Genomic DNA, 17920 nt, shown 5'->3' on the forward strand with positions numbered 1-17920 from the left:
CTTGTCAGCGTTTTTTAGGTCTTATACCTGTCTGCTTCCTTGATCCTCCTCCTCCACCATGATCCAACACTCACACTGAATAAGAACCACCGCTAACCAAAACCTGTTCAAGTGCAAGTTGTCTGTATTTTTCGTTACGTTTTGCCATTCTCTCTGGATCGTCTCCTACTCTTGTCACCTGTCCTTCCCTCGTCTGAGATCACGGTATGTCAAAACAAGTAGCCGCGGTTTCTACTTCTGCCTGTGATCGCATCCAAAGAGCACTGCTGCCACCTGCTGACTCAATAAAATAATGTCTACACGTAAGATCTTTTTCATGAAATGTGCATGACGCTTTACTGCACCATCCTCACTGAACAACCTAACTGACGTCTGTAGACGTCATTGGCAATCAATGAGTTAAAGGGTAGCGCCATTCCAGCAGACTGTGTTGCTCTTTTTATAACACTGCCCCTACAGGCCAAAGCTGTAACTGCACTTAAGGTATTGCAACTTAAAAGAATCAAAATAATAATCAATTATAGCATAAAAAGTGATCTCAGTAAACCTCAGTTATTTGTGATTGCTCGTCCTACACATCGGCCGCAGCAGTGTCAAAGTACTATTGACACAACGTTCCATCTTAACAACAGTGAGTGACTAACTCATTACTGAGGGAACGCTTGAGAAAATCAAATACATTGGTAGCGGCTCATGGTAGTTTGGTCTCGGTTTGTGTTCAGTTTGAGGACATTTGTGTGGATAATTCAGAGATTTCAGTGGCTGTTACTCGCTCATTAGTTTGTGTTGATGTTTGCCTCTACCAGGACACGGGGCTGGTTCAGAAAACGGTGTCACTTTAACTGAGCCACACCAGACATCATTCTGACCGATAATGTAGTCTGGGTTTATCAACTGTGTGGGATTTGGTTGTCAGTGGAGCTGGATATGTATATGCATGTCCACATATAAAAAGTATGGAGCACGCCAAGGTTAGTGAACAATGACTTACTCGCTCAGGGGAGACTTGTGCACCAGCAGATCTGTTTTTAAGTCTATTCTCTAAGCAAAAGGATAAGAGGCTGGAGCACTGGACTAATATGGACTAGTATGTCTGGTTCTTGTCAGGACTCGAGCAGCAGCATATGGATATTTACATCAATGTAGTGTTTGTCTGAATATAATGAGAGTATAATAAGATATGCACCCATGTGTGGTCATTTGAGCTATTTTGTAGCACAATCGGGAAACCAGACACAGCCCAATTGAACTGGGTAATATTAGCACATTATTAACCAGAAAAATAAAAAAAACTCTCAATCAACCAACCAACATCTGGATTTACTTAATAAAAGATGACGAGTTTCAGAAGAATATTGTCATTAAAGGGTGTGCTTCCTGGTCATGAGTCATCACAAAGCAAAACTTTAAATAAATAAAAAATAAATGTAAACACTCAGTTGCACCTCTTGAACATAACACTGAAGTCAGTCTAACAGCTAAACCTTTGTCCAAAGGCTTTAAACCCAGTGAGCGGTTCTGCGGTAAGTGTTCACAGCCCTGTGGGACCATCACCTCATCTCCCTCTAATGCCCTGGTAATGTCCACCATTATCCACTGGGCAGTGGCAGTTATGGCTAAGCCCCGGCCTGTGGTCCATTAGAGTGAGTAAATTCACACCACACTGGGGTCCGAGCGATCCTCATTGGTCTTTGGGGTGTGTTTTGTGGTGAATGTTAAATTGGCCATTGTTTGGAAACTGCACAGCACAGAGCGGGGATACGAGACAAAGCGGGACTGTTGTGGACTATCAGTGAGCGCACACCCAGCACCCGGCTCCTCTGGTCATCCACAGAGCTGCTGTGGATGACCAGAGGAGTGAAGCTCGGAAAATTACACTATCATTCAAAAGTTCATTTATTTATGCAATTCAACTTAAAATGTTAAACTAATATATGATATAGACTAATTACATATGTTAAGCCTTTGTTTTAATTTTGATGATTACAATCCTTTTTTTAAATATTCTAATTTTATGAGATTTATAATTAATCATTTTTCAGAATGTTAACAAATACAAAACGAAAAGGCTATACATCTCTCACTTTGTAATGAGTCTCATATATTAGTTTCACAGTTTAAGTTTAATAACAGAAGTGAATGCACTTTTTCATAATCCAAGTTTTACCTGTATCCTGATCCACAAACACCAGAAACATGACTTTTTTAGTAACACTGGCAGAGCCAGTCTGTCGGACGATATATTCAAACATATTTAATCACTCTATGATCCAAAGGCTTCCATAAAATATGATTTAAGATAAAACTTTCCCTAATGTCCTCGATTTTGCTTCTTATTAAAAGCCATTCACTTTCATATTTCCTACCCATCATGAAGACCTGCCCCACTGTTTCTGGCATATTACAAATCTCACAGTTTCCAGAGTTATGTTTTCAGATGTAATGTTTTATTTAGTGCTGTGTGTCCTATTCTTATTGTTGTAAACATTACCTTTACTTTTTGACAGCGTCCTACATGTCAACCCTGACCAACCTCAGCATTATTTGCTCTATCCCATTCTTCTTGCCACATCTTTTCAACATGTTTTTTAATCTTTAACTTAACCTCTGATTTTGAGATTTTAGACAAATTTGCCGCTCACAAAGCCTGTTTAGCAAACTTGTCTGCCGGCTCCATACCAGCCAAACCTATGTATGTTTGGAAAGTCAATATATCACATACCTTTCACTAGAGTTACCCGATTTAAAATGTTCTAAGGCTGACAATGAATGGGAACATTACTCTTAGTGATGCAGTGTGTCTGTGCTAAACGGAGGCAGTACTTCCTGGTGGCAATATGAGAGCTGTTCACGCCGTAGTGCTGATCATGTGATGCACACTGTGGAACCACTTTTAGAAGCATGAATATCATTGAATATTTGAGCTCTGTAACTTGCTTGAATATTGTGCTTGTTTATTGTGTCTTTAATTGCCCCAATAGTTATTTACTGTAAAAGAAGATGCCCAATGGGAGGGGCTTATGGGGTAGAAGGGGGAGCGTTTTCAGGCCAGTCGTCCAGTTGCTACAGTGGATGTAACATGGACATTTGAAAAGTGTACAAAATATATATGGATATTTTTTAGGCTCAAGGTTTTACCTTGGCCTTCACCTCTCAATATGAACATGATTTAAAGTCTGTGGATAGACCTCCATAGAGCAGGTCATTAAAGGGACTATACGGAGTTTAAAAATGTTAAAATTAAGTATTTTATGCTCCAGCCATGTCCTAATGTGTAGAATGAGCTCAGACCTGTTCACCACAACTGCCTCTAAAATCCTGCACTGTCACTCAGAAAGGTGTTACTTCGGGTCCCAAGTGCCGTCATGCACGAGCTTAAATTAGAAGCTGCAGTTACGCATAAGGCCTTAGATGGCAGTAGTGAGTATAAAATCATGAACTTGCATCTAGCCTCTTTAAGTCTGGTCACCACAGCATCAATTAAATTTCCCACAGCGGTACATACACAAGCAAACAGGAAGTGGAGTTAACCAATCAGCAAAGGGCGGTTGTTATTAGCGGTGTTGTGTTAATATTGGTGCAGGATTATGAGCCATGACACTCACCTACATGTGTTTTGGTCATTCACCTCTCTCCTGCACTGTTTGTAGTTTGGTATTGAGAGACTTCCGCGTGACCCTGAGTGACACTGTTCATGAACAAGCTCGTTTTAATTTTTCTGATGTCGCCAGCTGGGGTTCCAGACTGATACCCCTCTGTATAAAAAAATATAGAGGGGAATCATTCTGGTCTCACCAGGCTACAAAAATCCCTCAGTACTCACCAAAGACCCAGATAGCAAGCCGATATGGCCCACATCAGGCAAAGATGTGGCACTTGTGGCATTGGTGTGGCCCGCGGGAAACAGATGTAAACCAGAAGTGGGCCATGTAAAACATAACAACACATGGCCTATTAATGGAATAACGTTTATGGGCCACTTATGGCAAAGACATGGCACGTGTGGCCTCAATATCTCCAGATAAACCAGCAGTTAACCAAATGTGGCCCACATGCAAATGATCAACTATGGCCCATTAATGAAAACACATATATGGGCCACTTATGGCAAAGACATGGCAGTTCCAGGATAGTTTAAACCGGCATAACCAGAGGCAAACCAAATATGGCCCATATACAAAATATCAAAAATGGCCCAAAAATGGCAAAACATCTGTGGGCCAATGGTGGCAAACATACACTGAGAAAAGTAAAACATTGGCTTAATCTGCAAAATCAAAATCAAAATCAAAATCATTTACATCTGCATTTTGCTAGTTGTTCATAATGATATATATTCATTAGTCCAACTATAAATGTTTCATCTGTAACTGTGAATATTTTAAATTGGTTCAACAAAAAAATGTTCCTGACTTGAATGTTCAAAGGTTCATTGAGTCAATTTAAAACTCTTCATTAGCAGATATGAGCTAATTTAAAAATTTCCATTGAACCAATGTACTTTTAGCCCTCGTGTTGCCTTCGCGGGTCATTTTGACCCAATGTTCTGGGCATTTGGATGCAAGGTGACACAAGGGGGCGCCCATCCAACCTTCTCAGTGTAAATGTGAGTTGACTTTCTTCAGAGTGAGACTTTAGGTCAGACACCATGAGTGACAGTAACATGACGCTAAATACAGTGAGCTCTTTGTTTGCAGTAAAAAGGCTGAGGCCTCATTGCTCTTCAGTCACAGACTGAGAAGTGAAGAAGGAAGTCGTGAAGCTTCAGCTTTAGCCAGAACTTCAGACTTCTGCTGCATGTCATGTATCATGCAAGAGTCATATCATATTCAATTATGTAGTAAAGACATAATATATGGAAGATTATTATTACAATTACAAATTCAATACAAAGAAAAAAAATCAATTAGCAATCAATTATCAATTAAAGTTTTTTTATTTACTCTCATTCAAAAAAAAAAAAAAAAAACACAAACAAACCCTAACCATTAGTATCTGCTGTAAAGTCATGTTTGTCCCAGTTCCTCTGAGTCGTGGTGCAGCAGGACTGATGTGGACAGATGTTACAGGAGGCGCTCATGAGGTTCATTTCTTCAACAGTTACTATAGTAACTATTTTCTCCAAAGTAAAAGTAGATCTACTACAGTCCTGTCCACATCTGTCATGGTCCACCATGACCCACCATGACTCAGAGGAACTGGGACAAACATGACTTTACAGCAGATACAAATTCAGGTTTGTTTGGGTGTTCTTTGTTAGAATGAGAGTAAATTTTAAAAAAAATAAAAAAAAATTGCATTAGATACAGGATTTTCGAAGAAGAGTTTTAAATTGACTCAATGAACCTTTGAACATTCAAGTGAGGAACATTTTTTTGTTGAACCAATTTAAAATATTCAGTTACAGATGAAACATTTATAGTTGGACTAATGAATATATATCATTATGAACAACTAGTAAAATGCAGATGTAAATGATTTCTATACATTTTTCAGATTAAGCCAATGTTTTACTTTTCTCAGTGTGTGTACCATCAGTGGGCCATGTCTGGACCACCTTTGAATAATCTGGTTTACTACTGGCTAAGAGTTGGGCCTGTTCTGGGTTTATTGTGGGCCAGATGTGGTAACCGGATATGGACCACGTTATGGCCGATAATCCACGCGGTATGTGAGCCAAACGTGAGCCAAAAGTGAGATATGTAGGCCAGACGTGGGCCAAAAAATGTGTCCACGTGTGGTACTCCACTGGGCCAAATGACGACCACATGTGTACCATCAGTGGGCCATGTCTGGACCACCTTTGAATAATCTGGTTTCTGGGTTTATTGTGGGCCAGATGTGGTAACCGGATGTGGACCGCGTTATGGCCGATAATCCACGCGGTATGTGGGCCAAATCAACGTGTCTGATGTGGGCCACATCTGGGCCATACCAATTTTGCTATCTGGGGAGGCATCTCCAGGTACTGACCATGCAGACGCCAAAGTCAAACCTTTCTGATCTCATCTGTAACTTCAGGCCTTTCAGAGATCATGTCATCTTCTTTGTTCACCCTGACGTTTTGACCAGGAGTGCCTAATCTTAGGGCTGTTTAATTTTAAGCCCCAAATATGCATCGCCCACACCCCTCACACCCCTCACACGCCTCACACCCCTCACACCCCTCACACCCCTCACACGCCTCACACCCCTCACACACCTCACACGCCTCACACCCCTCACACGCCTCACACACCTCACACGCCTCACACCCCTCACACGCCTCACACCCCTCACACACCTCACACGTCTCACACACCTCACACGTCTCACACACCTCACACACCTCACACCCCTCACACGCCTCACACGCCTCACACGCCTCACACCCCTCACACGCCTCACACACCTCACACACCTCACACACCTCACACACCTCACACCCCTCACACCCCTCACACACCTCACACCCCTCACACCCCTCACACACCTCACACCCTTCACACGCCTCACACGCCTCACACCCCTCACACGCCTCACACGTCTCACACACCTCACACACCTCACACCCCTCACACACCGCACACACCTCACACCCCTCACACGCCTCACACACCTCACACCCCTCACACACCGCACACATCTCACACACCTCACACACCTCACACCCCTCACACACCTCACACATCTCACACCCCTCACACACCTCACACCCCTCACACACCTCACACCCCTCACACGCCTCACACGCCTCACACGCCTCACACGCCTCACACACCTCACACGTCTCACACACCTCACACACCTCACACCCCTCACACGCCTCACACCCCTCACACACCTCTGTGACGGGGCTCGTATGGCTGATAGTGTTAGAAACGGCGTGACAAGGTTGTACGTTTTTTATAACACCATCTTTTTATTTTTACTTTATACAAACGACATTCCCAAGGTGCTTACTACAAAAAGACAACAACAAACAAACAATACATTATTTACATTTTCAATATTTACAATAATGAGGCAAACAAGGCTCTCATAGTTACCTCCCTTGTAGATGGACCAACGCAGACTGGATGGGGTGAGAGGGCGCCCCTCTTTTATACTCATTGGCCCCTCCCCTCAGCCAATCACCACCAACTTACTGTTTACTACACTAAAACAGTATCAACCAGTCCTGAACAATTTAATACACACGCAGAATATCAATCTAACTAATTTAGCATAATCACAGAGCCCAGAAACTACCCTTTAACTTTATTATAATTAACTAATGGAAAACTGGGCTGGCCATGATGACGTCATGCGCCGGCGTCCCGCGTGTGACGCAATATACCCGGAAGAGTGCAGACGCTCGGTTTGCCCGTGGGGACATGGATGGGGAACATGGAGTTATGGAAGAATGTTTGGTGGACCACGGGGTTATGGAAGGGAGATGGTTCAGCGACGGCCTAGTGTGCACCCAAGACCCCCGCGATGGACGTTGAACTACTAGCGTTTCGCAAACGCGGAACAGACGGAGGGAAAACGGGAACGAGCAACAGGTGAGTGTGGATGTGTGCGTTAGGTCCTAGGTGGGTCGCGGTATCTTTCCCGCGGGCTCGGATGGGGTCACTCCGTCACACCATCCTTCTCCTCCCGGAGGTTGACAAAGTCTTGGCAACCTGGAAAGGTAGTCGGCCACCAGGTTAGACTTCCCCGACCGGTGCTTGATTACAAACTTGAAGGGCTGCAACGAGAGGTACCAGCGCGTCAGTCTGCTGTTATGGTCCTTCATCGAGTTGATCCATGCGAGCGCTCGATGATCCGTCTCCAGATCAAACTCTCTCCCAAGCAGGTAATACTTCAAGCTCTCCAGAGCCCATTTGATGGCGAGTCCCTCCTTCTCAACCACGGAGTATCTGGATTCTCGAGGCAACATCTTGCGGCTCAGGTACAAAACGGGCTGCTCCGCTCCGGTCTCCCCTTGGACAAGGACCGCCCCAAGGCCTACATCTGAGGCATCCACCTGCACCAGGAAGCGGCGACTGAAATCCGGACTGCGCAACACTGGAGAGGAACAGAGGAGAGTTTTCAGGGTGCTGAAGGCAGTTTCACACTCGCCAGTCCAAGCCACTGGGTTCCTTTGGTCCTTCATGGTCAGGGCAGTGAGTGGGGCTGCAATCTTGGCAAACTGTGGCACAAATCTCCGATACCATCCAGCCAGGCCCAGGAACGATCGCACCTCCTTCTTGGTTCGAGGACGAGGACACTTCTGGATAGCTTCAACCTTATCCATCTGGGGTCGTACCTCTCCTCTTCCCAGCTGATAGCCCAGGTATCTGGTTTCATGGCGGGCCCACTCACACTTGGCGACATTCAGGGTCAGTCCAGCCGTCTCAATCTTCCCCAGGATGGTCCTCAGGTGCTGGACGTGCTCCTCCCAGGAACTACTGAAAACCACCACGTCATCCAGGTAAGCTGCGCTGAACGTGTCACAGCCCTGAAGCACTCTGTCCATAAGGCGCTGGAAAGTTGCAGGGGCACCATGCAGACCGAAAGGCATTACTGTGAACTGGAACAGTCCAGCTGGTGTCCTGAACGCGGTGTAGGGTCTACTGGAGGGCTCCAGCGGCACCTGCCAATAGCCTTTACACAGGTCCAGGGTCGTGATGAAGGCTGCAGAGCCAATGCGGTCCAGGAGGTCGTCTATCCTTGGCATAGGATAAGCATCAAACTCGGAAATGGAATTGAGCTTTCGAAAATCGATACAAATGCGCAGAGACCCATCCTTTTTGAAGACAATCACGACTGGACTGCACCACTCCGAAGTTGACGGCTCAATGACCCCAAGTTCCAGCATCGACTCCACCTCCTTCCTGAGTTGTGCCACCAACTGCTGAGGAACACGGTAAGGCCGTTGACGGACAGGGTTGCGGTCCTTCAGCCGAATCACGTGCTCAATCAAGGTGGTCCTGCCAGGTTCCGCGGTGAAGAGTGATGGCATGTCTCGGAAAATCTTCTGAAGGTCAGCCGCCTGGTCAACCGAGAGGTGGGAGATGAGAGGTTCGGAAGCATTTGTCACTACCGGAACACCAGGGTCCTCCTCTTCCTCCACTTCCTCCTCCCTCACCAGGAATGCCGGTACCGGAAGGGTTGGGGAGATTTCCTTCCATTCCTTCAGGAGGTTCACATGATAGGTCTGCTTGGGCCTCTTCTTATCCGGCTGATGCACCTCGTAGGTCACAGGTCCCATCCTCCTGGTGATGGTGTATGGGCCTTGCCACTTGGCCAACAACTTGCTGTTGGAGGAGGGAAGCAGTAAGAGGACCTTTTGGCCTGGCTGGAAATCTCTTCGCCTGGCCTGTTGGTCATACCAGGTCTTCTGCTTCTTTTGCGCCTCCTTCAGGTTCTCTTCAGCCTCAACCCGGTACCTGGACAGGCGATCCCTCATTTGCAGTACGTACTGGACAATACTCCGTTCGCTGGCCTTGGGTTCCAATGCAGTCCATGCTTTATCCAGCAAATCCAAGGGTCCTTGCACATCCCACCCGTACAGGAGCTCGAAAGGCGAAAATCCAGTTGACGCCTGCGGTACCTCCCGATAGGCAAAGAGAACAAATGGCAACCATCTGTCCCAGTCCCTCCCTGTGTCGCTTACAAACTTCTGAAGCATCCTTTTCAGCGTCTGGTTGAACCTTTCAACGAGACCGTCAGTTTGAGGATGATAGGGGGTGGTTCGCAAGGCGGTGATCCCCAACTGCTTGTGAAACAGCTGCAACAAACGAGAGGTGAAATTAGTCCCTTGATCTGTCAGGATTTCATCTGGGATCCCAACCCTCGAGAACAACTGGACCAGGCACCGGAGAACAGCAGGAGCAGTGATGGTACGTAAAGGAAACGCCTCGGGGTATCTGGTAGCATAATCACAGACCACGAGAATGTACTGGTGACTCCGTGCGCTTTTGACTAATGGCCCAACAATGTCCATTGCTATCCTGCGGAACGGAGTTTGGATAACTGGGAGCGGATGAAGGAGTGCCCTATCAGATTTACGAACAGGAGATGTCATTTGGCAGGTAGGACATGTGACGCAGTATGTGCGGATGTCATTGTACATACCGGGCCAATGAAACCGAGAACTGACGCGTAAATAGGTCTTGTGACGGCCAAAATGCCCTGCCCAGGGGAGCGTGTGCGCAACGTGCATTACCAATTGCCTACAAGACGCAGGGACAACCAGACGTCTATGAGCATTGCTATCGACATACAACACCCCCTCCATTATGATAAACTGTTCTTTGCCAGTAACATTAGCATGAGTGTTGACGCTAGCATTCGCTTTTTGAAAACAGGTTTTTAATGTCACATCCTGCCTCTGTAACTCTGCAATATTCTCTGGTACTTCCCACAGTACATCAACATTTAGGCTGTCCGAAGCCTTGTCATTTAGCATTAGCTGTTTTTCAAAACGCTGTTGCCGCTTGGACTTTCTTGGCCCTTTGGTGCCCCCCTCAAAAAGGCTATCATCAAAATTTGGCAGGGGTTCTGAAGCCATTTCCTAGTCACCACAGGACATGAAACATTGCCAGTTACATCACACTCAGTCACATCCCCAACAACCCCCCAGTCTGTTTTCTGTAACAGGCCCAGGAGCACAGGTAAGTCAGTGCCCAGAACCATGTCAACAGGTAAATTGTCCACTACAGCAACAGTCATTAAATATGGTTGATCATCAATCACCACCGTCACTTCAGCTTTCGGATATGCATGACTATCCCCATGGACGCAAACTATGTCAGTTTTTAGGCCATAATCAACACAGGTTACCGGTACCAAGTTCTTCTTCACCAGAGAAGTAAAACTGCCGCTATCCAACAGTGCTGTCACCTGTTGGCCATTCAGAGTCACAGTTCTCAATGTATGCTCCTTCAAGCCCTGGTTGGTACACAGTTCACCCTCTGCCCGAGGTGCATAGCAGGCACCCGTGAGCTTGTCCCTTCGAGCTGGACACACCGAGGCTTTATGTCCTTGTTGCTGACAGTGATAGCAAAGAAAAGGCTTACCGGATACTGGCTGGATTGTGGCAGAGCCGGTTGTACCTCGTGAGTCATAGCGGGACTCTCCGGTGTTCCCGGCCGGGACAGACTGCGGAGCCGGTCGTGGCACTGAGCTGGTGAAGCGTGGAGGTCCTCCTCGCCGTGCGTTCTGGTGCTGCAACGCCAGCTTCGCTGCCGTCAGGCCATCCTGTGGTTCATGCTCTTTGACCCAGGTGCGGACCTCTGCAGGCAGGACGCGGAGTAACTGCTCCAGGATGATGATCTCCCCGATTTGCTCCTTGGTGAGCTGCTCCGGACGAACCCACCGCCGGTACAGGCCCTTCAGACGATGGTAGGTCTCAGTCGGCGTCTCTCCCTGCGGAACAGTCGAGGCACGAAACCGCTGTCTGTATGTTTCCGAGGATATGTCGAATTTGGCAAGCAAGGCAGCTTTCAGATCCAAGTAGCAGTGCGCCTCCTCCTCATCCATGGCTGTATACGCTTCCAAAGCTTTCCCCGATAGGAGCGGCACAAGGCGACAGGCCCACTCAGTCTCTGGCCACCTCCAGGTCCTTGCCATTCTCTCGAAGCGCAACAGATAGTTCTCGATATCCTCCCCCATCTGGTAAGGCGGGATCTTCGGCTCCCCTGCATACGGTCTCTGCTCCACCTGGGGTTGTGCTAGGCCCAGATCACCAGAGCTCCCCTCCTGCGGACGGTGCGAAGCTGTAGAACCACTCTCCCGTCTTCTCCTAGGTGCAGGTGTCGGTAGTGCTACCCGCGGACTGCTTGTCCTCGGGGTCTCCTCCCCGCCGAAATTGTCCTCCCGAGGAGTGGCTGGATGCAATGTCTCCCGGAGGCCGCGTAGCTCGCCAAGCAGACCTTCCTCTCTTCTCTGCTGAGTCGCCATAAAACCTTTCAATTAGGTCAAGGAGCTCCCCTAGGGGCTGAGCACCCGCTCCGGACTCCTCGGCAGCGTCCAGCTCCTCTTCCTCCTCCTCCTCAAGCTTTCGCCGTTGGGAACGTCGTTTCTTTCCCCTGCCAGCCATCCCACTTCTGACACCACTTGTGACGGGGCTCGTATGGCTGATAGTGTTAGAAACGGCGTGACAAGGTTGTACGTTTTTTATAACACCATCTTTTTATTTTTACTTTATACAAACGACGTTCCCAAGGTGCTTACTACAAAAAAACAACAACAAACAAACAATACATTATTTACATTTTCAATATTTACAATAATGAGGCAAACAAGGCTCTCATAGTTACCTCCCTTGTAGATGGACCAACGCAGACTGGATGGGGTGAGAGGGCGCCCCTCTTTTATACTCATTGGCCCCTCCCCTCAGCCAATCACCACCAACTTACTGTTTACTACACTAAAACAGTATCAACCAGTCCTGAACAATTTAATACACACGCAGAATATCAATCTAACTAATTTAGCATAATCACAGAGCCCAGAAACTACCCTTTAACTTTATTATAATTAACTAATGGAAAACTGGGCTGGCCATGATGACGTCATGCGCCGGCGTCCCACGTGTGACGCAATATACCCGGAAGAGTGCAGACGCTCGGTTTGCCCGTGGGGACATGGATGGGGAACATGGAGTTATGGAAGAATGTTTGGTGGACCACGGGGTTATGGAAGGGAGATGGTTCAGCGACGGCCTAGTGTGCACCCAAGACCCCCGCGATGGACGTTGAACTACTAGCGTTTCGCAAACGCGGAACAGACGGAGGGAAAACGGGAACGAGCAACAGGTGAGTGTGGATGTGTGCGTTAGGTCCTAGGTGGGTCGCGGTATCTTTCCCGCGGGCTCGGACGGGGTCACTCCGTCACACACACCTCACACACCTCACACCCCTCACACACCTCACACACCTCACACACCTCACACCCCTCACACACCTCACACCCCTCACACACCTCACACACCTCACACACCTCACACCCCTCACACACCTCACACACCTCACACACCTCACACACCTCACACCCCTCACACACCTCACACCCCTCACACACCTCACACACCTCACACACCTCACACCCCTCACACACCTCACACCCCTCACACACCTCACACCCCTCACACACCTCACACACCTCACACACCTCACACACCTCACACCCCTCACACCCCTCACACACCGCACACACCTCACAGAACAAAGATGGTCCTGTGGGTTATGGCATGTATCTGAAGGTCATCCATACGCTCTCCAGGTCAGTGGTGCTCGGGAGGAGTCGTGTGTGGACAGTTCATGGGTGGACCGCAGAGGTCAGGTGTGAACAGTCCAGCCCCTGTCCTCTGTCCCTCTCTCTTGTCCGACATGCTGTCGCCATCATCGTCTCGGCCTGTCCATATGAGTGTTGTCCAAGTGGACAGAGCCCCATTGTGCAGCTGTTTGTGTGGAGGATGAACTCTCTGCAGGACATGTCTGTACAGTGCATGAGGTGGTTTGTTTTTGCTTTGTCCCCAGACACCTGAACATTTCAGCTATCAAATCTCCTCCACATAGGACTTTGTTGCTGCTTCACTCTTTTGTGCAGACGAGTTGTTACTAGGGCTGGTGTACATTTTTCCCCCCAAACATATAATGGCTTTTATGACTTTTCTGTGTTGCAGACTTAATTAGACAGTGGGTGGGGCAACAGTGGCTCTGATGGTAGAGCAGGTCATCTAATGAAGGTGTGCAGTTTGAATCCAGACTCTTTGTTGTTTCCTTGGGCAAGACACTTGTGTGACACCTTATTTGACTTAACACGCTTGAGTTAAAGCTTCTCACAGCACTCACTGTTAAAATTATTCATCCACTCCATAGAAAGCGACAGTGGGGTGCAAAAGTTTAAGGGCCTATCTCAGCAGCCTTGAGACTAGTTGGAGACTCCAGTTGCCACTGGTCATGGAGATGTCACGGAGATGTCTCTGAGACGTCCCCACCCTCTGGAACTCACTCTCCATCCACATCAGAAATTCAGACTCACTGACCGCCTACAAAAAAATGCTCAAAACTCACCTGGATCAGCTCGCCTACAACCTACGATAGCACACCCATCTTTATATAAAACGTATGTATTGTTATTAATATTAAGCACCCTCGGTCAAAATGTCTAATGTTGTGAACAATGAAGTTATTGTTACATTTGTAGCCACAGCTGCACAGGGGCAGACTGACAGAATCCTTTGACCTTTGGATCTATGCACTTACCAACTGAGCTACTGACACTCACTTCTGTCTGTCTGCCCCAGGGCGGCTGTGGCCACAAACGTCACTCACCACCACCAAGCATGGAGTAAATAATCTAAATAATAGAATATATAATCAAAATCTCTGCAGCATCTCCACATCTCTCCTCCAGTGAGAAAAGCCAATAAGGCAGTGAACATTTCCTGATGAAACGTCTGCTTTGAATCAGGTCTATGACAGACCGATTGGACCTGACAGTTTGTGCATGTAGGAACATTCAGGAGCACGACCTGACCGTTCTAACAAAAGCAACATTCTGCCCTCTTGCTTCTGCCCTGGCCGTCTCCCTTTCGGACAGTCAACGCTGAGTGTGTGACTGTGTGTTGTGGGGGGAACTTGAGAGCTTGTTTTTGTCCTGGAGCATCGTGTGGAGTTTTGACCCCGCTCGTCCCCTTGGTCTATGCTGAAATCCCCAGCCGCTTGCGGTCAGCACTGCGGTTTTCTGTCCTCTGTTTCGCCGATCTGCCTGGAAGTGTCCCTTTGTCTTGTTCTGCCGGGCACATAGTGCAGATGACAGCGCGGTAAACTGGCCCGAGGGCAGCTCTCCGCGGTCGGATCATGTCTTTCAGGGTGGTTTTGGGACGAGCGAGAGGGATGTATACAAAGATCACACTGATGTCCCAGTATAGGGGAGTTCACAGTCGTGTGTTTCAGAAGCTTGAATGCACTGTACTGAGAGACACCCTAAAGAGTTAATAGGATTCACAGCTGGTTAATGAGGTCATATCAAGCTTTAGCCCCTCGATAAAACAGGCCTGGACAGTACTGACCTTCATTGGCCCTAGTTTGAGTTTACTCTGATCATTTTTCTTCAAATCTTTTAAGTGTTTCCTAGACTTGGTTTTGTTATGCTGATTCCCAACCATGAGAACCCACTGGGATGCACAGGTAGATTTTTCACGCAGTGGTTGAAGTGGAGCTATTTAGCTAGTTTCCTCCTTAACATCTTAGTTTTCATGTCAGAGTATAAAAATGACAAAACTTACTCCGTACGATGCTTATTTTATGGTGTTTTGTCGATAGTAGTAGCTACAACTTCGCTTCACAAAACCGGCTGTCCGTCACGCATTCATTCACACATATTGACATATTTTACATCCATGTGTCCTATAGGGTGCCCGAGAATTATCCAAATATGGTATTTTTCTTTCTGCGAGCCGCCCATTAAGACGAACTGGAGAAATGTGTCACGCATGGGCACATTAGGGCTGGATTTCTCAAACTGAGGTTTTTGCTCCACTCATGGAACGATCTCAGCACTTACAGACTCCCAACTTAAAGGGGCTGGAAGCAAGTTCGCCATTGTATACCCACTACTGCCACCTCAGGCCATATGTGTAACTGCTCTTTCTATATTAAGCTCGTGCATGACGGCAATTCGGGCCGAAGTGACACATTTTTGAGTGACCGTACAGGATTTTAGAGGCAGTTGTGGTGAACAGGTCTGAGCTCATTCTACACATTAGGACATGGCTGGAACATGTAGGGGGAGGAAAATACTTAATTTTAACATTTTTAAACTCCTTATAGTCCCTTTAACAGACTTGGGCTTAACAACATTTTTAAGTCTATTTCAGGGATTTTTAAATATCTAATTCCCACCCTGATTTATTGAGCTTTGAGCAAAAAAAGGCAAAAACTTATTCCAAACGTATTAAAAAACTAAATAAGTGTAAAATGTTTTATTTTTATGTGAAATATAAAATTGCAGAAAACTATACATTTTTCTCATATATATATTAATACATTTTTATATAATAATTCTCACTCACACAGCATTCCCTATTCTCTCATCAGATTTGGGGCCCTAATTCTGTCCAGAGCCTCTGTCAGCGGGGACTGTGTGCTCCCAACAGACAGTCCAGCTTCTCCTTTAAGGGGGCTACACTGTGGAACTGTCTCCACTGGAATGAAACTGCAGCCTAATATTAACATCTTTAATATTATCATTATTATACTTGAAATAAAAAGGACCATCTCTGGTAATGTGGCCGATTCAGATTCAAAATTGGTCTGAGGTCTGCATTTGGTCCCCGGGCCACACTTTGGGCACCCCACCATCATTAAGCAATGCAGAATACAATTTCCTGTAAAACTGTTAAAATGCAAGCTGCTCTGCCTCTCCAGCTGTTTCCTGTCCCTGCTGCTGGGGGCCGCGGTGCTGTGGAAGATCAAGCAGACCTGCTGGGCCTCAAGACGACGAGAGGTAGGACCAGTACTTCTGTTTTAAGCCACGCTACTGTGATCCTCCTGACACACACACACCTACACACACACACACACACGCACGCACGCACACACGCACACACACGCCACCTGTCTGTTAAGTCGTCTCATAACAAGCATCTTGGCCCATAAACAAGGCTATTCCCCTTTAATTAGCGAGCCTCACCGACCAATTACCTCGGACCAAATGACGCTAAATGGATGGGAGCAGATGTAGATCACCTCTGGCTTTACCAGATGCTGCAGTGTTTCATACTCACCCATCACCACTGCACAGGCACATGCTGAAATACGGCACATGGTTTGGGGAAAATACTAAATAAATCTTCTGACAGATTGTAATTAGTCCACAGAAGTTGACAACCTCACTTGGCGTGGCCTTCAGATGGTCTGAATGTCACTGAACTGCAGCAGTTTTGTAAAATGGTCCAAGATTCATCCTGATCGTTGGGAGCGTTGATCTGCAACTACAGAAAAGCAGTTATTGCTGCAAAAGATGGATTGGCCAGATATTTAATACAGGGGTTCACTTACTTACCATGACGGGACCTCCATCTTCTGTTCCCCATTGTCTGAGACATTCACTGAGCACGTCATCTGTTGGAGCCTTGTCCTTGATGTAGCCTACTTATGGATCTTGGATGTTTCATCCTGGATAGTTACAGTTAAACATAAAATCTTTATGTTTATGGTTGTAAACATGACAAAATGTGCAAAAGTGTATTAGTACTTTGGACAGGCACAGTATAATGTTACATTTGTAATGTTTCAAAATTATTTCCTTTCTTCTTGTGTTTGCATTTAGCTGAATTGGCAATAAAACAAAGAGACAGAGTCCACTGTACACGCTCAGAGCAAAGTGTGACATTTCTGTACGTACAGTCTTACATTATAGAAAAGTCCTGCGGAAGTGTTCTTTGGAAATGTCAGGAGGGAACCCTGGAGACGTTAGCTCCATGCTACGATGCTAATGAGGGGGTTAGCAGAGTGACATGGAGAGAATGTCAGACACGCTCAGGTCTGTGCACCTGCTGTATGGATCAGATGACCTTCACTGTTCTGCTGCTGCTGTTTGATTCTGCAGTGATCACTTTCCAGCCATGTAAGAGGAGGATATTCCTTTCATTTACAAAGTTGTTTGTGTTTTGAGCTGTTCACACATGTTTGAGAAATCTATTCCAGTTTCATAGTGCCTGCTCTTACACTGCTCTCCCACAAGGAAGCTCTTCTCTCCTCCACAGAGCAAGGGCAGGAAAAAAATGACTCCCCGGGTTCAGTGGGTGTGACTGATCAGAGATGGTGGAGTGATACTAAAAGACGTCTGAAACAAGATCAATAAAAAACAACCGTCAAAGCACTGCGCTGGAGGCAAGGCGGTGTCTTGCCCAAGAGACAAAATACACAAGAGATCATAGTGCGGCAGCGCAGTGGTTAGT

The 17920-nt window shown here is 46.8% G+C and overlaps 1 protein-coding gene across 1 annotated transcript in view; it reads left to right on the top strand.

The window, feature by feature from the left end:
* The window catches only part of atrnl1a (attractin-like 1a), a gene marked incomplete at both ends in the record, with an annotated part of 698456 nt that overhangs the window by 477650 nt on the left and 202886 nt on the right, over window positions 1-17920 (top strand). The window contains one exon of the mRNA XM_079559364.1: window positions 16386-16464. Coding sequence (XP_079415490.1) covers window positions 16386-16464 — 79 coding nt within the window. The remainder of the gene's footprint in view (window positions 1-16385; window positions 16465-17920) is intronic.

The sequence above is a fragment of the Gobius niger genome (genome assembly GCF_951799975.1).
Source record: "Gobius niger genome assembly, chromosome: 7".
Lineage (NCBI taxonomy): Eukaryota > Metazoa > Chordata > Actinopteri > Gobiiformes > Gobiidae > Gobius > Gobius niger.